Raw genomic sequence first — 16281 nt, forward strand, 5'->3', positions numbered from 1 at the left:
CCCTCGCCCAGGGTCTTGCCCAGCGCCACCCGGTGCCGCTCCACGAGGACGTCCCGGAGCTTCTCCTTCAGCTCGGGGCTGATGCCCAGGCGGTTCACTGGGGACATTTGGGGACATTTGGGGACATTCAGGGACATTCGGGGACATTTGGGGACATTCGGGGACATTCAGGGACATTTGGGGACATTCGGGGACATTTGGGGACATTCGGGGCTGTCCGAGCGGTCACTCACGCATGGCCTGGGCTGACCGGCGGCCGTAGGAGCTGCGGACACGGAAGCGAACGGCCGGAGCGAAGGCGGCCCTGGGGACATTGGCGGTGTCACCGCGGTGTCACCGAGGGTCACGGGGGTCACGGGTGTGACCGGGGGTGGCCAGGGGTGGCCGGAGTTGTCCCCGCTGTCCCCTCACCCGTAGCGCGTCTCTTTGTGGCGTCGCCGCGCCGCCAGGGCCAGCAGGGCCAGCAGGGCCAGAGCCCCCAGGGCCAGCAGGGCCAGCAGGGCCGGCCACCAGACACCGGCCGGAGCCGCCGGACGCACTGCGGGACAGGGGCAGCGTCAGCATCAGCATCATCTTCATCATCAGCATCATCATCGTCATTATCCCATCATCATCAGCATCATCATCATCAGCATCGTCATCAGCATCATCGTCATCTTCATCTTCATCCCATCCCATCATCATCATCCCATCATCATCCTCATCATCATCGTCATCTTCATCATCGTCATTATCCCATCCCATCCCATCATCATCATCATCATCATCATCATCATCATCGTCATCTTCATCATCATCATCATCATCATCATCATCTTCATCCCATCCCATCCCCCTGCTCACCCAGCTGTGTCTCCAGCGGGGCCTCTCCAGCTGTGGGGACACCGAGGGGACATTGGGGGACATTGGAGGACACTGGGGGACACTGAGGGGACATTGGGGGGGCTTTGGGGACATTGGGGGGGCTTTGGGGACATCAGAGGGACATTGGGGGGGCTTTGGGGGGGATTTGGGGACATTGGAGGGGATTTGGGTGGGATTTGGGTGGGCTTTGGGGACACTGGGGGACATTATAGGGGACATATGGGGGGGCTTTGGGGGGGTTTTGGGGACATTGGGGGCATTTGGGGTTTCAGGGTTGGGGACATTTGGGGGCTCTGGGGTCGGGGGTTTGGTGGGGGGGTTTGGGTTTGGGAAGAATTTGGGGCTTTGGGGGGGAAGAATCGTAGGGATTCCAGGATTTTGGGGTGAATTTGGGGGTTTGGGGTGAATTCGGGGGGTTTTGGGGTGAATTCGGGGGGTTTTGGGGTCACTCACGGGGTGGCGGCAGCAGCAGGGGGGGGCTCCAGGGCCCCTCCCCCCCCCCGGTGTAGGAGACCACCCTGAGGGTGACGTTGGGGCCCAGGGACCCCAAATCCAGCGACGCCTCCTGGGCCAGCCCCACGTCCAAAATCACCTGGAATTCGGGGGTGGGGGGATTTGGGGGATTTGGGGAGGATTTGGGGGGATTTGGGGGGGATTTGGGGCAGGGAATGGGGGATTTGGGAGAAAATTGGGGGGATTACGGGAAAAATGGGGGATTTGGGGGGATTTGGGGGGGATTTTGTAGGAAGTGGGGCGGGGAATGGGAGAAAAGGGGAGATTTGGGGATTTTGAGGGATTTTGGAAGATTTGGGGAGATTTTTTTTTGTGTTCTGAGGGATTTGGGGGGTGAAATTGGGGGAATTTGGGGTGAATTTGGCATCCCAGAAAGGTTTTTGGGGTGAATTTGAGGGATTTGAGGGGTCCAGGGGGGATTTGTGGGGGCCCCGGGGGGATTTTGGGTGAGTTTGGGGGTGAATTTGGGGGATTTGGGGTAAATTTGAGATTTTTCTGGATCCCGGGGGGGGGGGGGGAGTTTGGGGGTGAGTTCGGGGTTTTTTGGGATGGGGGTCGCACCTCGGGGTGGGCGGGGGTCGCGTAGCCCACCCGGAAGCCCCCGAGGACGCCGTTGAGGGGGTCCCGGGGGGGTCCCCAGCGCAGCCGGGCCCGGCCCGGCCCCACCCACTCGGCGCTGACGTTCTGGGGGGGCCCCTCGGGAGCTGGGGGGGAGAGACCCCAAAACTGGGGGTGAGACCCCCGAAAAAGGGGGGGGAGAGAGGGGGAGGGAGAACCCCCCCCCCCGAGAGTCTCCCCCCATCCCTGAGGGTCTCCCCCCTCCCCAAATTTTGGGGTCTCCCCCCCCCTCACCGCCCTCCTCGGTGGCCACGGGCACCCAGCGGCTCCAGGCCGATCGGCCCCGCCTGTCGCGACAGGCGACGCGCGCGAGGTATCGCGACAGGGGCCGCAGCCCCGCCAGGCGCAGGGAGAAGGGAGGAACCGGCACGGATCGCGACACGGCGGCGACAGCGGCGACAGCGGCGGGATCGGCGACAGCAGCGACAGAGGCGGGATCGGCGACAGCGGCGACAGCGGCGACAGAGGCGGCGTCACCCGGGGACAGCTGGGGGACACCGCGGGGACAGCGCCGATGGCCCCGAATGGCCCCATGGGATCAATTGGGGCCGATTTTGGGTCAATTTCGGGTGGATTTGGGTGACTTTCGGTGTCCCCGCTGTCCCCTCACCTGCACCGTGCACTCCTGCTCCCCTCGGTCCCCTCGGTCCCCTCCGGTGTCCCCAAAGCCGTCCCCGGGCTCCCAGGTCACCTCCAGCCACCGCGGCCCCGCCGCAGCCAAACCCAAATTCCTGGGGGCCGGGGCCAGCACTGGGGGGACACGGGGGGGGTCAGAGCCACCCCCGGGTCCCCAAACGCCACCCCCGGGTCCCCAAACGCCACCCCCGGGTCCCCAAACGCCACCCCCGGTCCCCAAACCTCGCCCCAGGGTCCTTTTGCGGCACTTCCCGAGAGATTTCGGCTCCGGTTTTGGGGAGATTTGGGGTCGATTTTCTGGTCGGTTTTGGGTCTGATTTGGAGCCGATTTTAGGGTGAATTTTGGGATGGTTTTGGGTTGATTTGGGGTTGATTTTCGACCAATTTTGCATCAATTTTATGCCATTTTTTTTGCCCGCTTTGGTGTGAATTTGACGCCGATTTTTGGCCACTTTCGGGCGGATTTTTGGTTGCGGTTGTGTTGGGCTCCCTCGGTTCGGGTCCCGGCCCGATCCCCGCGGGTTCCCCGCTCCGGGCGGGTCTCGGGGCTCACCGGTGACGGTGGCGCTGCGGGACGTGGCCACGCCGCGCTCGTTGTGAGCCTCGCACGCGAAGGAGCTGCTGCGGTTCAGCCCTGAGGGGACAGGTGGGGACAGGTGGGATCAGGTGGGGACATTTGGGGACAGGTTGGGGACATTTGGGGACAGGTGGGGACATTTGGGGGCAGGTGGGGACATTTGGGGGCAGGTTTGGGACATTTGGGGACAGGTTGGGGACATTTGGGGACAGGTGGGGACATTTGGGGACAGATTTTGGTCGTTCTCCTCCCCCGGTGATGATCTGGCCCTTTTCTGATGTCCCCAAATCTCCCCAAATCTCCCCCAAATCTCCCCAAATCCCCCAAAGCACCAAATGCCCCCAAATTCCTCCATTTGCCAGCCCCCCAATATCCCCAAATGTCCCCAAATGCCCCCAAATCTCCCAAAATGTCCCCAAATCTCCCCAGATCTCCCCAAACGTCCCCGAATGTCCCCGAATGTCCCCGCTGTCCTCACCGGGCACCCAGAGGGTGGAGGGGCTCTGGCCCAGGGGGTCCCCGAGCCCGTTTTGGGGGGTCCCGTCCCGCAGCCAGCGGAGCCTGACGGGCTCGGGGGGGCCCCGGGCGCTGCAGCGCAGCCGAAACGGGGCCAAAACGGCCAATTCCAGGTCCTGCGGCTCCTCCAGGAAAACCGGGAGCCCTGGCAGGAATGGGGGAAATCCGGGAAAAAAATCTGGGTGAGTCCTGAGGTCGGAACCCCAACAAATCCCCCAAAAATGAGGGGTTCCGGGTGGGTTTTAGGGGGAGTTTTGGGGGTTCTGAGGGAATTCGGGTAATTCTGGGGAGTTCCGGGAGGGATTTGCGGTGGATTTTTGGGAATTCCGGGGGATTTTTGGAATTCCGGGAGTTCTGGGGGAACCCCAGTGGGATTTGGGGAATCCTGGGGCGAGCGTCGGGAATTTCGGGGGGTTCTGGGTGGGTTTTAAGGGGGATTCGGGGGTTCCCATGGGGAATGTTGGGAATTCCAGGGGGGATTTTGGGAGTTTTGGGGATCCCCCCCCCCTCACCTGCCAGCTCCAGGTGAGCCTCGCGGGACAGGAGCCGCGCCCCTCCCCCGAGGCGGGCCCAGCACCGGTACCGGCCGGAGTCGGACGCAGACACCGGGGACAGCCTGGAATTGGGGGGGATTTGGGGAATTTTGGGGGAATTTTGGGAATTCGGGGGGATTTTTTGGGAATTCGGGGAGTTCGGGATTTTGGGATAGGGAATTTGGGATTTTGGGATTTTTTTGGGGGGGGATTTGGGACCGGGACTTTGGGAAAGGGAATTTGAGGTTGGGAATGGGGGGGGGGGGGGGTGGGGGGAGGATTTGGGATTTTGGGGGGGTCAAAACGGGGGATTTGGGATCGGGATTCTGGGATTCGGGGTTGGGGGTTTTAGGGGCGTGGGGACACGGGTGACATCAGTGGCACCCAGGTGACATCAGTGGCACACGGGTGACATCAATGGCACACAGGTGACACAGGAGGTACCGCAGGTGCCCCACAGGTTGTCCCCAGGTGCCCCCCCAGGTTGCCCACCTGAGCTGGCTGGTGGCCACCCAGGCCCCCCCCGGCAGGGCCACCTGGGCCAGGTCGCTGTCCCCGTCCAGGGCGGCTCCGTCGCGCTCCCAGCCCAGCTCGGGGGGCTCCTCGTCCCCCCGCGCGCGGCAGCGCAGCCGCAGGGACCCCCCCGGGGCCGCCCGCGCGTCCGAGGGGTGCTCCAGGAACCGCAGCCCTGGGAACCCCGAAACTCCAACAATTCCCCCCAAAAAAATCCCGAAATTCCACCAAAAATAATCCCCCCCCCCCCCAAACTCCCCCCCCAAAAAATCCGCAACGGATGGGAAATTCCCCAAATTCTGCCCCCGAAACTGGGTCAGGGGTTCGGGGTTTTGGGGGCATTTTGGGGGGGGGTATTTTTGTTATTTTTATTTAATTCCCGATACCCCCAAAATCGACACCAAACATTCCCAAAAATCGGCCCCAAATCAGCCCCGGAATGGCCCCAAAATCGCCCCAAAATCTGAGTTTCCCGTTTCCCTTCCCACGCCCCTCCCCCCCTCCCTCGGGACCCTCCGGAATCCCGGGAATTTCTCCAAATTCCCAAAAAAACCGAAATTTGGGTGGGGAAGGGGTCCCAGCTGTGGGGTGGGGCCGGGGGTGGGGGAGGGACCCCCGCCCATCCCCGGGGGGGGCCGCACCCCCAATTTTGGGGTGGGGGAAGGGCGCGGGGACCCCTCCCAAAAAAAGGGGGGGGTGGGAAGGGGGAGGGGTCAAACCCTAAAAACTGCGGAACCTCAAGATTGGGGGAGTCCAAAAGTTTGAGAACCCCGAAATTCCCTAAAATCGGGAATCCAAATATTTGGGATCTCCCCGAAATTGGGATTCCCCCCCCCCCCCAAACGGGAACCCGCCAAAATCGGACACCCCAAAACCGGCAAATCCCAAAATTGAGATTTCCTAAAATCGGGACCCGCCCAAAACCGGGACCCGCCCAAACCCCGGGCTCTGTCACCCCCAAAAATCGGGACCCTCCTGTCCCGGGACCCCCCAAAATCGGAATCCTCCAAAACCGAGAAACCCCAAAATCCTTCAAAACCGGGACCCCGAAAATCGCGACATCCCAAAACCGGGACTCCAAAAATCGGGAATCCCCGAAAAAACGGGAACTCCCCCGTTCCTGGGACCCCCCAAAACCGGGACCCCCAAATTCGGAGCCCCCGAATTCGGAGCCCCCAAATTCGGAGCCCCCAATTCGCTCTCACCGGGCGGGGCCGGGGTCGCTCCCAGGGCGGCGATCGCGACCAGCAGCGACAGCGGCGACAGCGGCGACAGCGGCGGGGGGGCCCCGCAGAGCCCCCCCCCCATGGCCGGGACCCCCCGCACCAGGAGGAGGAGGAGGAGGATGGGATGAAGGCCTCGGGGTGACGGAGCGGGGAAAGTTTTTCCCGGGATAGCGGAGGAGGAGGAGGAGGAGGAGGGTGGGGATGAAGGTCTCTGGTTAACGGAAAGAAGGAGGAGGAGGAGGAGGAGGAGGAGGAGGAGGAGGAGGAGGAGGATGGGATGAAGGTTCCGGGATAGCAGAGGAGGAGGAGGAGGATGGGATGAAGGTCCCGGGATAGCAGAGGAGGAGGAGGAGGAGGAGGAGGACGGGCGGGGATGAAGGTCCCGGGGATGACGGAGTCGGAAAAGTTTGCTCGGGATGACGAAGAGGAGGAGGGGGCGGGATGAAGGTCCCGGGATAGCGGAGGAGGAGGAGGATGGGGATGAAGGTCTCTGGTTAACGGAAAGAAGGAGGAGGAGGAGGATGATGGGATGAAGGTTCCGGGATAGCAGAGGAGGAGGAGGAGGAGGACGGGCGGGGATGAAGGTCCCGGCGATGACGGAGTCGGAGAAGTTTTCCCGGGATGACGAAGAGGAGGAGGAGGAGGAGGAGGAGGAGGAAAGTCCCGGGATGGAGGAGGAGGAAGCGGAGGAGGAGGAGGAGGAGGATGGGATGGGATGAAGGTCCCGGGATGACGAAGAGGAGGAGGAGGAGGAGGAGGAGGGGGAGAAGATCCCGGGATGACGGAGCGGGAAAAGTTTTTTCTGGGATGACGGAGGAGGAGGAGGAGGGGGCGGGATGAAGGTCCCGGGATAGCGGAGGAGGAGGAGGGCGGGGATGGGATGAAGGCCCGGGGATGACGAAGAGGAGGAGGAGGAGGAGGAGGAAGAAAGTCCCGGGATGACGGAGCAGGGAAAGCTTTTGCCGGGATAGCGGAGGAGGAGGAGGAGGAGGTGGGAGGAAGATCCCGGGATGAGGGAGAGGAGGAGGATGAAGGCTCCGGCACCACAAAGATTTTCCCGGGATTTTCCGGCTGCGCTCGAAGCGGCCCGAGGGGACCCTGGGGACAATTCCTGACCTTGGGGACAATTCCTGACCTTGGGGACAATCCCAGCCCAAATCCCCCCCCAGAAGTCCCAAATCCTCCCCAAACTCCAAATTCCCCCCCTATAAACTGCAAATTTTCCCCCAAAATCCCAAATTCCTCCCTGAAAATTTGGGGGGGGGGGGGGGGCCTAAACAACCAAATCCCCAAATTCTCCCCCGGACTCCAAATTCTCAGATTTTCCTCCCCGAACACCAATCTTCTTCCCAAAACCCCAAATCCTCCCCTTAAAAAACCCCAAACTCCCAAAACCCCAAATTTCCCCCCAGAACGCCCAAACGTCACCAAAAAAACCCCCCAAATTTCTGCCCTAAAACCCCCAAATTCCCCCTCAAAACCCTCAAGTTTCCCCCCCAAAATCTCCAAAATTCCCCCAAAATTCGGGTCAGAGGGGAAATCCCCCCCCCCCCCCAAAATCCCAGCGGCCCCGCCCCAAAAATCACCAAAAAAGCTGAAAACGTAAATTTTTTATTTCACATTTTTCACACCTCGGGCGGGGGAAGCCCCGGAATTCCCGGGGTTTTTCCCGGGAGTTTTTTTGGGGAGGGTCCCCAACTTTTCCAGCCCCCCCGGCGACCCCTGCCCAAAATTCCTGCCCCTCCCCCCTCCCCAAATTAAGTGCAAATAAATAAAACAAGGAAAAAAGAAAAATAAAAAAAAAAAAGGAAAAAAAAAGGGAAAAAAAGGAAAAAAAAAAGACCCCCCCCCAATTTGGGGGGGAGGGGGACGGAGGAAAAATTTGGGAGAAAGGGCGACCCCCACCCCCCCGAAAACATTGGGGGACCCCTCCCAAAAAACTGGGGGGACCCCCCAGAAAAAAATCCCGCTTTGAAAAACGCCAAAACCATCAAAAAATGGCAAAAAAAGGCAAAAATAAACCCGGGAAATTTGGGGGAAACCCCCAAAAACCGCACTGAGGGAGGGAGGGGATCCCCCTCCGGAATCCAAGGGATTCCTGGGAATTCTTTTGCCCAAAAGCAGCGGATTTGGACCCCAAATTTGGGTTTTTGGGGGCAGCGGGGGAGGAGAGACCCCCCCAAAAATTCCTGGGGGGGTCCCCGAGATCCAGCGGAGGCACCTGGTCCTGGAGGGGGGAAAAATGGGAATTTTAGGGAAACTGAGGGAATTCTGAGGAATTTGGGAATTTTTTGGGGGGGGTTAAATTCGGTGGGGGGGGGTTCTCGATTCTAGGGAATAATTTAAGGAATTTTTTGGGAATCTCCATTTTTGGGATCCGCGTTTTTTGGGGGTGTCCTGGGTGGTTCCCTGTTTTTTGGAGGCGCTTCCCATTTATTCAGGATCCCCATTTTTTAATATTCTCATTTTTGGGGGGGGTCTCACCTGGATTTTTTGGGGATTTTGGGAAGGTTCTCCCCTGGATTTTGGGGTTTTATTTGAGATTTTTCAGGGGAGTCTGACCTGGACTTTTTGGGATTTTTTTGGGGTGGTTTTGGGGTTTTTTTGGGAAAGGTCTCACCTGGATTTTTGGGGGGGTTTCACTGGGAATTTGGGGGATTTTTTTGGGGGGTTTCTCTGGGAATTTTGGGGATTTTTTTGGGGGGTTTCACTGGGAATTTTGGGGATTTTTCGGGGGGGGAAATCTCACCTGAATTTTTTGGGATTTCCGGAGGGTCTCACCTGTTTTTTGGGAATATTTTGGGGGGGTCTCAGCAGCCGCAGCTCTGCCGGCTCGGGGCCGGAGCCCCCCGGGGCTGCCGGAGCTGCCGGAGCGACGCGTCCCCGTACTGGATCCCGGATCCCATCCGCTCGGGATCCAGCTCCCCTGGGCAGGGAAAATCGGGAACTCCAGATCCCCAAATCCCCCCAAATCCCCCCCAATCCCGGATCCCATCCGCTCGGGATCCAGCTCCCCTGGGCAGGGAAAAAATTGGAATTTTGGGATCCCAAAATCCCCCCTGGATCCACCCAAACCCATCCCAGATTCCCTGGAAATTCTCCAGGAAATTCTGGATCCCAAAATCCCCCCTGCATCCCTGGTCCTGGATCACTCGGGAATCCCAAACCTCCATCCCCAGGATCCAAACTTCCCAATTCCCCCGAAATCTCAACTTTTGGGAGGAGAGAAACCCTCCTGGTTCCCAAGGATCCAAACCCTCGATCCTCAGGATCCCTGATCCCAATTCCTGATCCTGATCCCAATTCCCGATCCCAATCCCGATTCCCGATCCCAATTCTCGATCCCGATTCCCAATCCCAATTCCCGATCCCGATTCCCAATTCCCAATTCCCGATCCCAATTCCCAATCCCCGATGGATTCCCGCTCCCTGGGTACCGGATTCGATCTTGTTGAGGATGGTGCGGGCGCACTTGAGGAACGCCTCCTCCACGTTCTCGCCCGTCAGCGCGCTCGTCTCCAGGAACATCAGCTCTGATTCCCAGGAATTCCCCTCGTTCCCACCAGGAATTCCCCCGGGACCCCGAATTCCCAACCCAAATTCCCACCCAGAATTCCCTTGGGATCCCGAATTCCCAACCCAAATTCCCACCCGGAATTCCCTCGGGATCCCGAATTCCCAACCCAAATTCCCACCCGGAATTCCCTCGGGATCCCGTTGCTCCCTCCAGGAATTCCCCCCGGGATCCCGTTATTCCCTCCAGGATTTTCCCCCCAAAATTATTCCCCCCAATCCCATGACCACAAAATCCCATTTTTACCCATCTTCCCCTGTTTTCCCCCCATTTTTTCCCCTGTTTTCCCCCATTTTTCCCATTTCCCCCCGTTTTTCCTGTTTTTCCCATTTCCCCCCGTTTTTCCTGTTTTTTTCCGGACCGTTCTCCTGGGCGAAGCGCGAGGCCTCCAGGAACGTCACCTCCCGCTCATCCCAAACCCCGTTTTTATCCAATTTCCCCATTATTTCCCCCATTTTTTCCCCATTTTTTCTCCGTTTTTTTCCCATTTTCTCCCCGTTTTTCCCGTTTTTTCCCGTTTTTCCGACCGTTTTCCTGGGCGAAGCGCGAGGCCTCCAGGAACGTCACCTCCCGCTCGCCCTCCAGGTCCTTCTTGTTGCCGCAGAGGATGATGACGATGTTGGGGCTGGCCAAGGTGCGGGCGTCCGTCAGCCACTGCGCCAGCGCGTTGTACGTCTCCCGGCTGGGATCGCCCCGGAGCCGCCGGAATCCCGGGAATTGCAGGAATTCCGGGAGCCGCGGGAAAGGGGGAAAAAAAATGGGGAAAAAATGGGGAAAAATGAGAAAAAAAAAATATAAAGAAATTAAAAACCCACCCCAAAAAACCCCGAAATCCTCCTAAATCCAAGGGGTGGTGGAGGTTTCCCAGCTGGAATCATCCCGGGATCCGCGGGAATTCCGGGAGCCGCGGGAAAGGGGGAAAAAAAAATGGGGAAAAAAGGAAATAAAAAAGCCCCAAAAGGCAAAAAAAAAAAGAGTCTGAAATCTACGCGATGACGTCATAAACTGACGTGGTGACGTCACACACACCAGTGACGTCACACCCATCCACCGATGACGTCACATGTGCCCACCAATGACGTCACACACCCACCAATGACATCACGCCCACCCACCAATGACATCACAAGCACATTGATGACATCGTGGACGAGCCGATGACGTCACCGGCGCGTCAATGACGTCACTGGCGTACCTGGTGATGTCATAGACGAGCAGCGCCCCCGCGGCCCCCCGGTAGTAACTGCGGGTCACCGATCTGGGCAGGGAAAAAATGGGGAAAAAACAGGAAAAAGCGGGAAAAAAGGGAAAAAAACGGGAATTCTGGGCGGGAACGGAACAAACCCCGAGCCAAAATCGCGCATCGGCCACCGGGGGGATCGTTAATAATCGCTAATAATCATTAACGGTTCACAATAATTAACAATCAGCAAATATTCCTAATAATTGTTAATAATAATTAATGGTGAGTAATAATTAACAGCTCTAATTCATAACAGTTAATGGTAATAAAAAGTAATGATTGATTATTGGCAATAGTAATTATAATAAAAAATAATAGCCGTTAATAATAATTAATTAATTGGTAAAAGAGGTGGAAATTGAGGGAAAAAGAGGGGAAAAGCCAGGAGAACCCGTGGGAAAAAATGTGGGAAAAAACCATGGAAAAACAGCAGGAAAAAAAAAGGAAAAACAAGGAAAAAACGGGAAAAAAAACATGGAAAATAAAGGGAAAAAATGAGGAAAGAAATAAAAAAAATTGGGAAAAAGAAAGAGGGAAAACAGACAGAAATGGGGGGAAAATGGGGAAAAACAAGGCAAAAATGGGGAGAAAATTTGAGAAAAATGAAGTAAAAGGAGGGAAAAAAGGGAAAAGTGAGAAAAGATTGAGGAGAAATGAGGAAAAATTGAGAAAAAACAAGAAATAAAGGAAGGAAAACAGGAAAAAAATGAGGGAAAAGACGGAAAAATGGGAAAAAATTAGGAAAAAAAGGAGGAAAAGCGGGAAAAAAGGGGAAAAATTGGGATAAAAGTGGGAAAATTGGGAAAAAAGGAGGTACCTGAAGCGCTCCTGGCCGGCCGTGTCCCAGATCTGAAGTTTCACCGTTTTCCCGCCCACGTTGACGACCTTGGAGCCGAATTCCACCCCGATGGTGTGGTTGGAATCCTGCTTGACTGGGAAAAATGGGGAAAAAACGGGAATTCCGTGGGATGGGGGAGCGGGGATGTCCGGAATTGGTGGGAAATGGCCCCAAAATGACCCAAAGTGGCCCAAAATTGGCTCCAAATGCCCCAAAATGAAAGAAAATGCCCCAAATTCCCCAAAAGTTGCGTTAAAAAGCAAAATCCCATGAAAGAAGGAGGGGAAAAAGCCTCCAAAGGGCTCAAAAATGTAAAAAATAACCCGAAAATGCCTCCAAAAATCTCCCCAAAATTCCTAAGAGCGCCCAGAATTCCCCAGAATTCCCGAAAATTCCCGAAATTCCCCGGAATTCCGTACACTTGCTCTCGATGAAGTGGTGCAGCAGGCAGGACTTGCCGGTGCCGGCGCTGCCGATCACCAGGAACTTGAAGAGGAAATCTGGGGGGGAAAAAGATTCCCAAAATTCCCAGATTTTCCTTATGGGGACCCCAAATTTCCCAAATTTTCCTCACGGGGACCCCAAATCGGGAAGAATCCGCTGCCCACGGAACCCAAATCCCAAAAAATCCCTCCGAGGACCCCCAGGTTCCTCCAAGGGGACCCCGAGACCCCCCTGGACCCTCCAGAGGCTCCCCCAGACCCCTATGGATCCCCTATGGATCCCCTATAGATCCCCCATAGATCCCCTATGGATCCCCCATAGATCCCCTATAGATCCCCCGTGGATCCCCTACAGATCCCCTATGGATCCCCTATAGATCTCCTATAGATCACCTATAGATCCCCTACAGAGCCCCCAGATTCCCTTCAGGGACCCCCATACCCCCCCGAATCCGCTACAGAGACACCCACACACCCTGCAGAGATCGCAGAATCCCTCCCAAACTCCCTGGACCCCCCCAGACCCCCCAGATCCCTACAGATCCCCTATAGATCCCCTATAGATTCCCCTATAGCCCCACCGTAGGTCTCGGACATGCTGGAGCCGGGCCGGGGCACCGGGAGCAAAGATGGCGGCGCCCGGGGAAGCCGCTTCCGGGTGTTCTGCGCATGCGTCGGAGGGAGAGCGCCAGGAGATGGGCGGGGCTTAACGGAAAAACCAATGAGAGGGCGGGGCATGAGCCGAAGGGGGCATGGCCACATTAAGGGCGAGAACCGTGAGGGGAAAGGGGCGTGGTCACATTAAGGGCGGGAACTGTGAGGGGAAAGGGGCGAGGCCAAGGAGACCGGCGCCGGTACCGGCTCTGAGAGCGGCACCGCTCCGGTACCGGGACCGAGACCGGTACCAGAACTGCTCAGGGATCAGGATCGACACCGGGATCAGCACCGGGATCGCTCCGGGACCGCCGGCTTTTCTCCGGTGAGTTTTTGCAGCACTCCCGGGCGGGACCTGCCTGGTTCGTCCCGGCCCCCTCCCGGCTCCAGAAGCAGCAGAACGAACCTTGTTGATCCTAAATCCCTCCCAGATGCTCCTAAACTCCCCCAGTAGCTCCTAAATCCCCCGGGATCCCCCCCAAATCCCCCCCAGTAGCTCCTAAAACCCCCCCGTCAGTCCTAGACCCCCCCAAATCGCTCCCAACCCCCCCTGGACACCCCTGAACTGCCCCTCAGTCGCTCCTAAACCCTCCCAGTTTGTCCTAAAACCCCTTCGAGTCGCTCCTAAACCTCCCTGGATGCCCCAAACCCCCCCAAGCTGCCCCCAAACCCTCTCAGGATGCCCCCAAATTCCCCAAGTCGGTTTTGGGGTGCAGCGGGTGCTTTATTACATTTGTACAACGGCGGCGCTGGGCCCCCCCGGCTCTCTATGGCTTGTGCTGGGGGAAAGGGGGGGCCGGGGCCCCAAAACTGGGGCTCGGGGGGGGACAGGACCCCAAAATCAGGGTTTTGGGGGAGCCAGAACCCCAAAATTGAGGTTTTGGGGGGGGCCGAGACCCGGAAACCGGGACTCGGGACCCCAAAACTGGGGCTCGGGGGTGGGGCAGGACCCCCAAATTTGGGTTTTGTGGGGGCCAGGAGCCCAAAGTCAGGGTTCTGGGGGGGTCACTTCCGCCGGGGCCGGTCGGGGTCGCGCCGGGGGAGCCCCTCGTCAGTGGAGGAGGTGGTGAGGAGTCCCTGGTGCCAGCGGGCCAGCTCGGCGTGTTCCTGCGCGCTGGCCGCCAGCGCCCGCAGCCAGCCCTGCATCTCCTCCTAAAGGCCAAAATTGGGGTCAGACACCCCAAAAATGGGGTTAGAGACAACAAAAATGACATCAGATACCCCAAAAGTGGGGTCAGGTACCCTGAAAGCGGGGTCAGATCCATCAAAATCAACATGAGACCCCAAAATGGGATCGGAACCACCAAAACCATCATCAGACCCACCCCCAAAACCCTTCAAAGACCCCCCAAAATCGCACCTCGTCCTTGGCCTGCAGCAGGAACTCGCTCCCATCGCCCGTCCTACAAGACAGGAACACTGTCACCATGTCCACCAGGACTTGGGGGCATCAGAGCCACCAAAAGTCATCAGGAGACCCCAAAAATGGTGTCAGAGACCCCAAAACCAACAAACCCCAAACTCACTTGAGCTTGAAGACGTTCTTCTTCTTCTTGTAGTCGTTGGCCACCTCGCTGGTGGCGCGGTGCAGGCTCAGCAGGGGCTCCCCGCCGTGGGTGGCCCCGGCCGCAGGGCCTTTGGCGTCCTTGTAGAAGCCCAGGTCACCCTTGGCCAGGACGCAGTAGAGGTTGACCCAAGACCTGCTCGTGGTTGGACGTGGGGTGACCACCAGGTTTTGGGAATTCCGAGTTTTGGTTGACCCCCCTCCCCACCCCAAATTGTGGTGGATTCCATTCATTGGTGAACGTTCCTATCCTTGGTGAACTCCTGGATTTTGGTCTATCCGCTTCATTGATGGACCCCCGAATTCTGGTGGGCCTTCACTGATGGACCCCAAACCCCTGGAGAAACCCCAACCCTTGGTGAACTCCATTACTGAAGGACCCCCAAGCCTTGGTGAACCCCTTTCATTGATGAACCCCAACCCTTGGTGAACCCCTGACTCTTGGTGAACCCCCAAATTCTGGTGCATCATTGATGAACCCTTTGAGAACCTCCATCCCCACGGTGCCCCCAGACCTGTTGGATGCCTTCTTGCCGGCGCCGTCGAGCTCGTGCTTGCGCAGCAGGAACCCCTCGTGCGTCACCGTGTGCGCGGGCGGCGGCGGGGGAGCGCTGCCCTGCGCCGGCGCCGACCGCGAGCGCCGCGGCTCCCCCGGGCCCTGCCCCGAGTCCTTGGGGCGCGGTCGGCGCCGCGGCTTCGGCCGGTCCCGGGCACGGGGACGCTCCGGCCTCGGGGTCCTCTCCGGGAGGGCCTCGGGGCCAGCAGGGAGACGGGCGGGGGAGTCACGGTCACGGGGCTGGGGACAGGAGGGGACATTGAGGGGACACCCGGGGATATCCAGGGGGACCATGGAGGGGACATTGAGGGGACATCCAGGGATCTCCAGGGGATGACAGAGGGGACACCAAGGGGAATCCAAAGGGACACAAAAAGGAATCCAAGGGGCAAACAAGGACTCACCAAAGCCGGCACGGGGCCGCCCGCCTCCTTCTCCTGCAGCTGCTCCACGATGTCGGCCAGGGTGGCTTTGCTGCTGGGGGACATTTGGGGACCACAGCAGGGTCACCTCAGCCCCGTCCCCTACCCACCGTCCCCACCGTGTCCCCACAGTATCCCTTCGCTCACCCGCCGCCCTTCCCGTCGTGCCGCGGTGGCTCGGGCTCGCTGGACTCCTGCCGCTCCAGCCGGCGCTCCCGGCGCTCCCGGCGCCGTTCCGGTGGCCCTGGCCGGACCTCGCTGGGCTCCTCGGCCTTGGGGGCCACCAGGGGCTCCGCGGGGGTGGCCGCGGTGACGGCGGCGGTGGCCGGGGGTGGTTCGGGGGGTCCTCCGTCGGTGGCCGGCGCCTGGACGCGGTCAAGCTTGGGCTGGAGGCGCTCCGGCCGCAGCTCGTGCCGGACGTAGGCAACGCGTGGCTCCGGCCGGCGAGGGTCCGGACCTCCCGGGGCTTCCCCCAAAAACTTGCGGGTCAGGAGCGGCGTCGGCGGCTGCTTGTTCTGCTCGGCCTTGAGCTTCTCAATCTGTGGGGCAGCACGGGGTGGAGATGGAGATGATGGAGATGACGGAGATGATGAAGATGATGGAGATGATGGAGATGAAGATGATGAAGCCAGCAATGGCAATAGCAATGGAGATGGGACCGGGATGAAGATCAGAGATGGTTCTGCTGAGCCCACGGCTGCCCCCACCCCGAGCAGGGCCCAGCCCCGGGGGTGTCCCCGGTGCCGTGGTGGCCATACCGTGGTGAGGCGCCGCAGGGAGCTGAACCTCTCCTCCCAGGCGGCCGCTGCCTTCCGGAAGGCCTCGTGCCGCCGGATCAGCTGCTCCACCTCGTCCACGCTGCTGCCCAGCTCCTGGCTCTTCAGCAGCGGCTCCTGGGCCGTCAGCCACGCGTCAGCCACCACGGCCTCCTGCGCGAACTGGTGCACCTCGCGCACTGCCGGCACAGCCGGGGCCACCCGTCACCGCCGCG

At 59.0% G+C, this 16281-nt stretch overlaps 2 protein-coding genes across 5 annotated transcripts in view; both read right to left on the minus strand.

Annotated features, from left to right (window-relative positions):
• The window catches only part of SPTBN4 (spectrin beta, non-erythrocytic 4), a 35983-nt gene that overhangs the window by 3884 nt on the left and 15818 nt on the right, over window positions 1–16281 (minus strand). Inside the window, exons 29-48 of the mRNA XM_086872021.1 lie at window positions 16049–16245; window positions 15438–15829; window positions 15273–15345; window positions 14828–15108; window positions 14275–14448; window positions 14109–14151; window positions 13756–13900; window positions 5976–7094; window positions 4750–4945; window positions 4237–4340; window positions 3687–3869; window positions 3185–3265; window positions 2606–2745; window positions 2230–2482; window positions 1939–2081; window positions 1318–1456; window positions 844–873; window positions 412–538; window positions 234–304; window positions 2–97 (exon numbers count right to left, since the gene is read on the minus strand). Coding sequence (XP_086728147.1) covers window positions 2–97; window positions 234–304; window positions 412–538; window positions 844–873; window positions 1318–1456; window positions 1939–2081; window positions 2230–2482; window positions 2606–2745; window positions 3185–3265; window positions 3687–3869; window positions 4237–4340; window positions 4750–4945; window positions 5976–7094; window positions 13756–13900; window positions 14109–14151; window positions 14275–14448; window positions 14828–15108; window positions 15273–15345; window positions 15438–15829; window positions 16049–16245 — 3987 coding nt within the window. The remainder of the gene's footprint in view (window position 1; window positions 98–233; window positions 305–411; window positions 539–843; window positions 874–1317; window positions 1457–1938; window positions 2082–2229; window positions 2483–2605; window positions 2746–3184; window positions 3266–3686; window positions 3870–4236; window positions 4341–4749; window positions 4946–5975; window positions 7095–13755; window positions 13901–14108; window positions 14152–14274; window positions 14449–14827; window positions 15109–15272; window positions 15346–15437; window positions 15830–16048; window positions 16246–16281) is intronic.
• Window positions 7592–12755, minus strand: RAB4B (RAB4B, member RAS oncogene family). Of its 4 annotated transcripts, none has more exons than XR_002870589.2 (8): window positions 12676–12746; window positions 12071–12151; window positions 11631–11745; window positions 10766–10828; window positions 10098–10252; window positions 9434–9529; window positions 8746–8922; window positions 7592–8223 (listed from the first exon to the last, which is right to left on the minus strand). XR_002870589.2 is itself a non-coding variant. In XM_023945675.2 (8 exons), exons 1-7 carry the CDS (start codon window positions 12689–12691, stop codon window positions 8807–8809), a joined length of 642 nt encoding a protein of 213 aa, XP_023801443.1. In that variant the 5' UTR covers window positions 12692–12755; the 3' UTR covers window positions 7592–8223; window positions 8778–8806. The 4 variants fall into 4 exon arrangements, 3 of the variants coding, with proteins under 3 accessions (XP_023801443.1, XP_086728123.1, XP_086728125.1); XM_023945675.2 differs by having other exon boundaries at window positions 8778–8922; window positions 12676–12755; XM_086871997.1 differs by having other exon boundaries at window positions 8746–8777.

This window comes from Cyanistes caeruleus, chromosome 38, assembly GCF_971803275.1.
Source record: "Cyanistes caeruleus chromosome 38, bCyaCae1.hap1.1, whole genome shotgun sequence".
In the NCBI taxonomy this organism is placed as follows: domain Eukaryota; kingdom Metazoa; phylum Chordata; class Aves; order Passeriformes; family Paridae; genus Cyanistes; species Cyanistes caeruleus.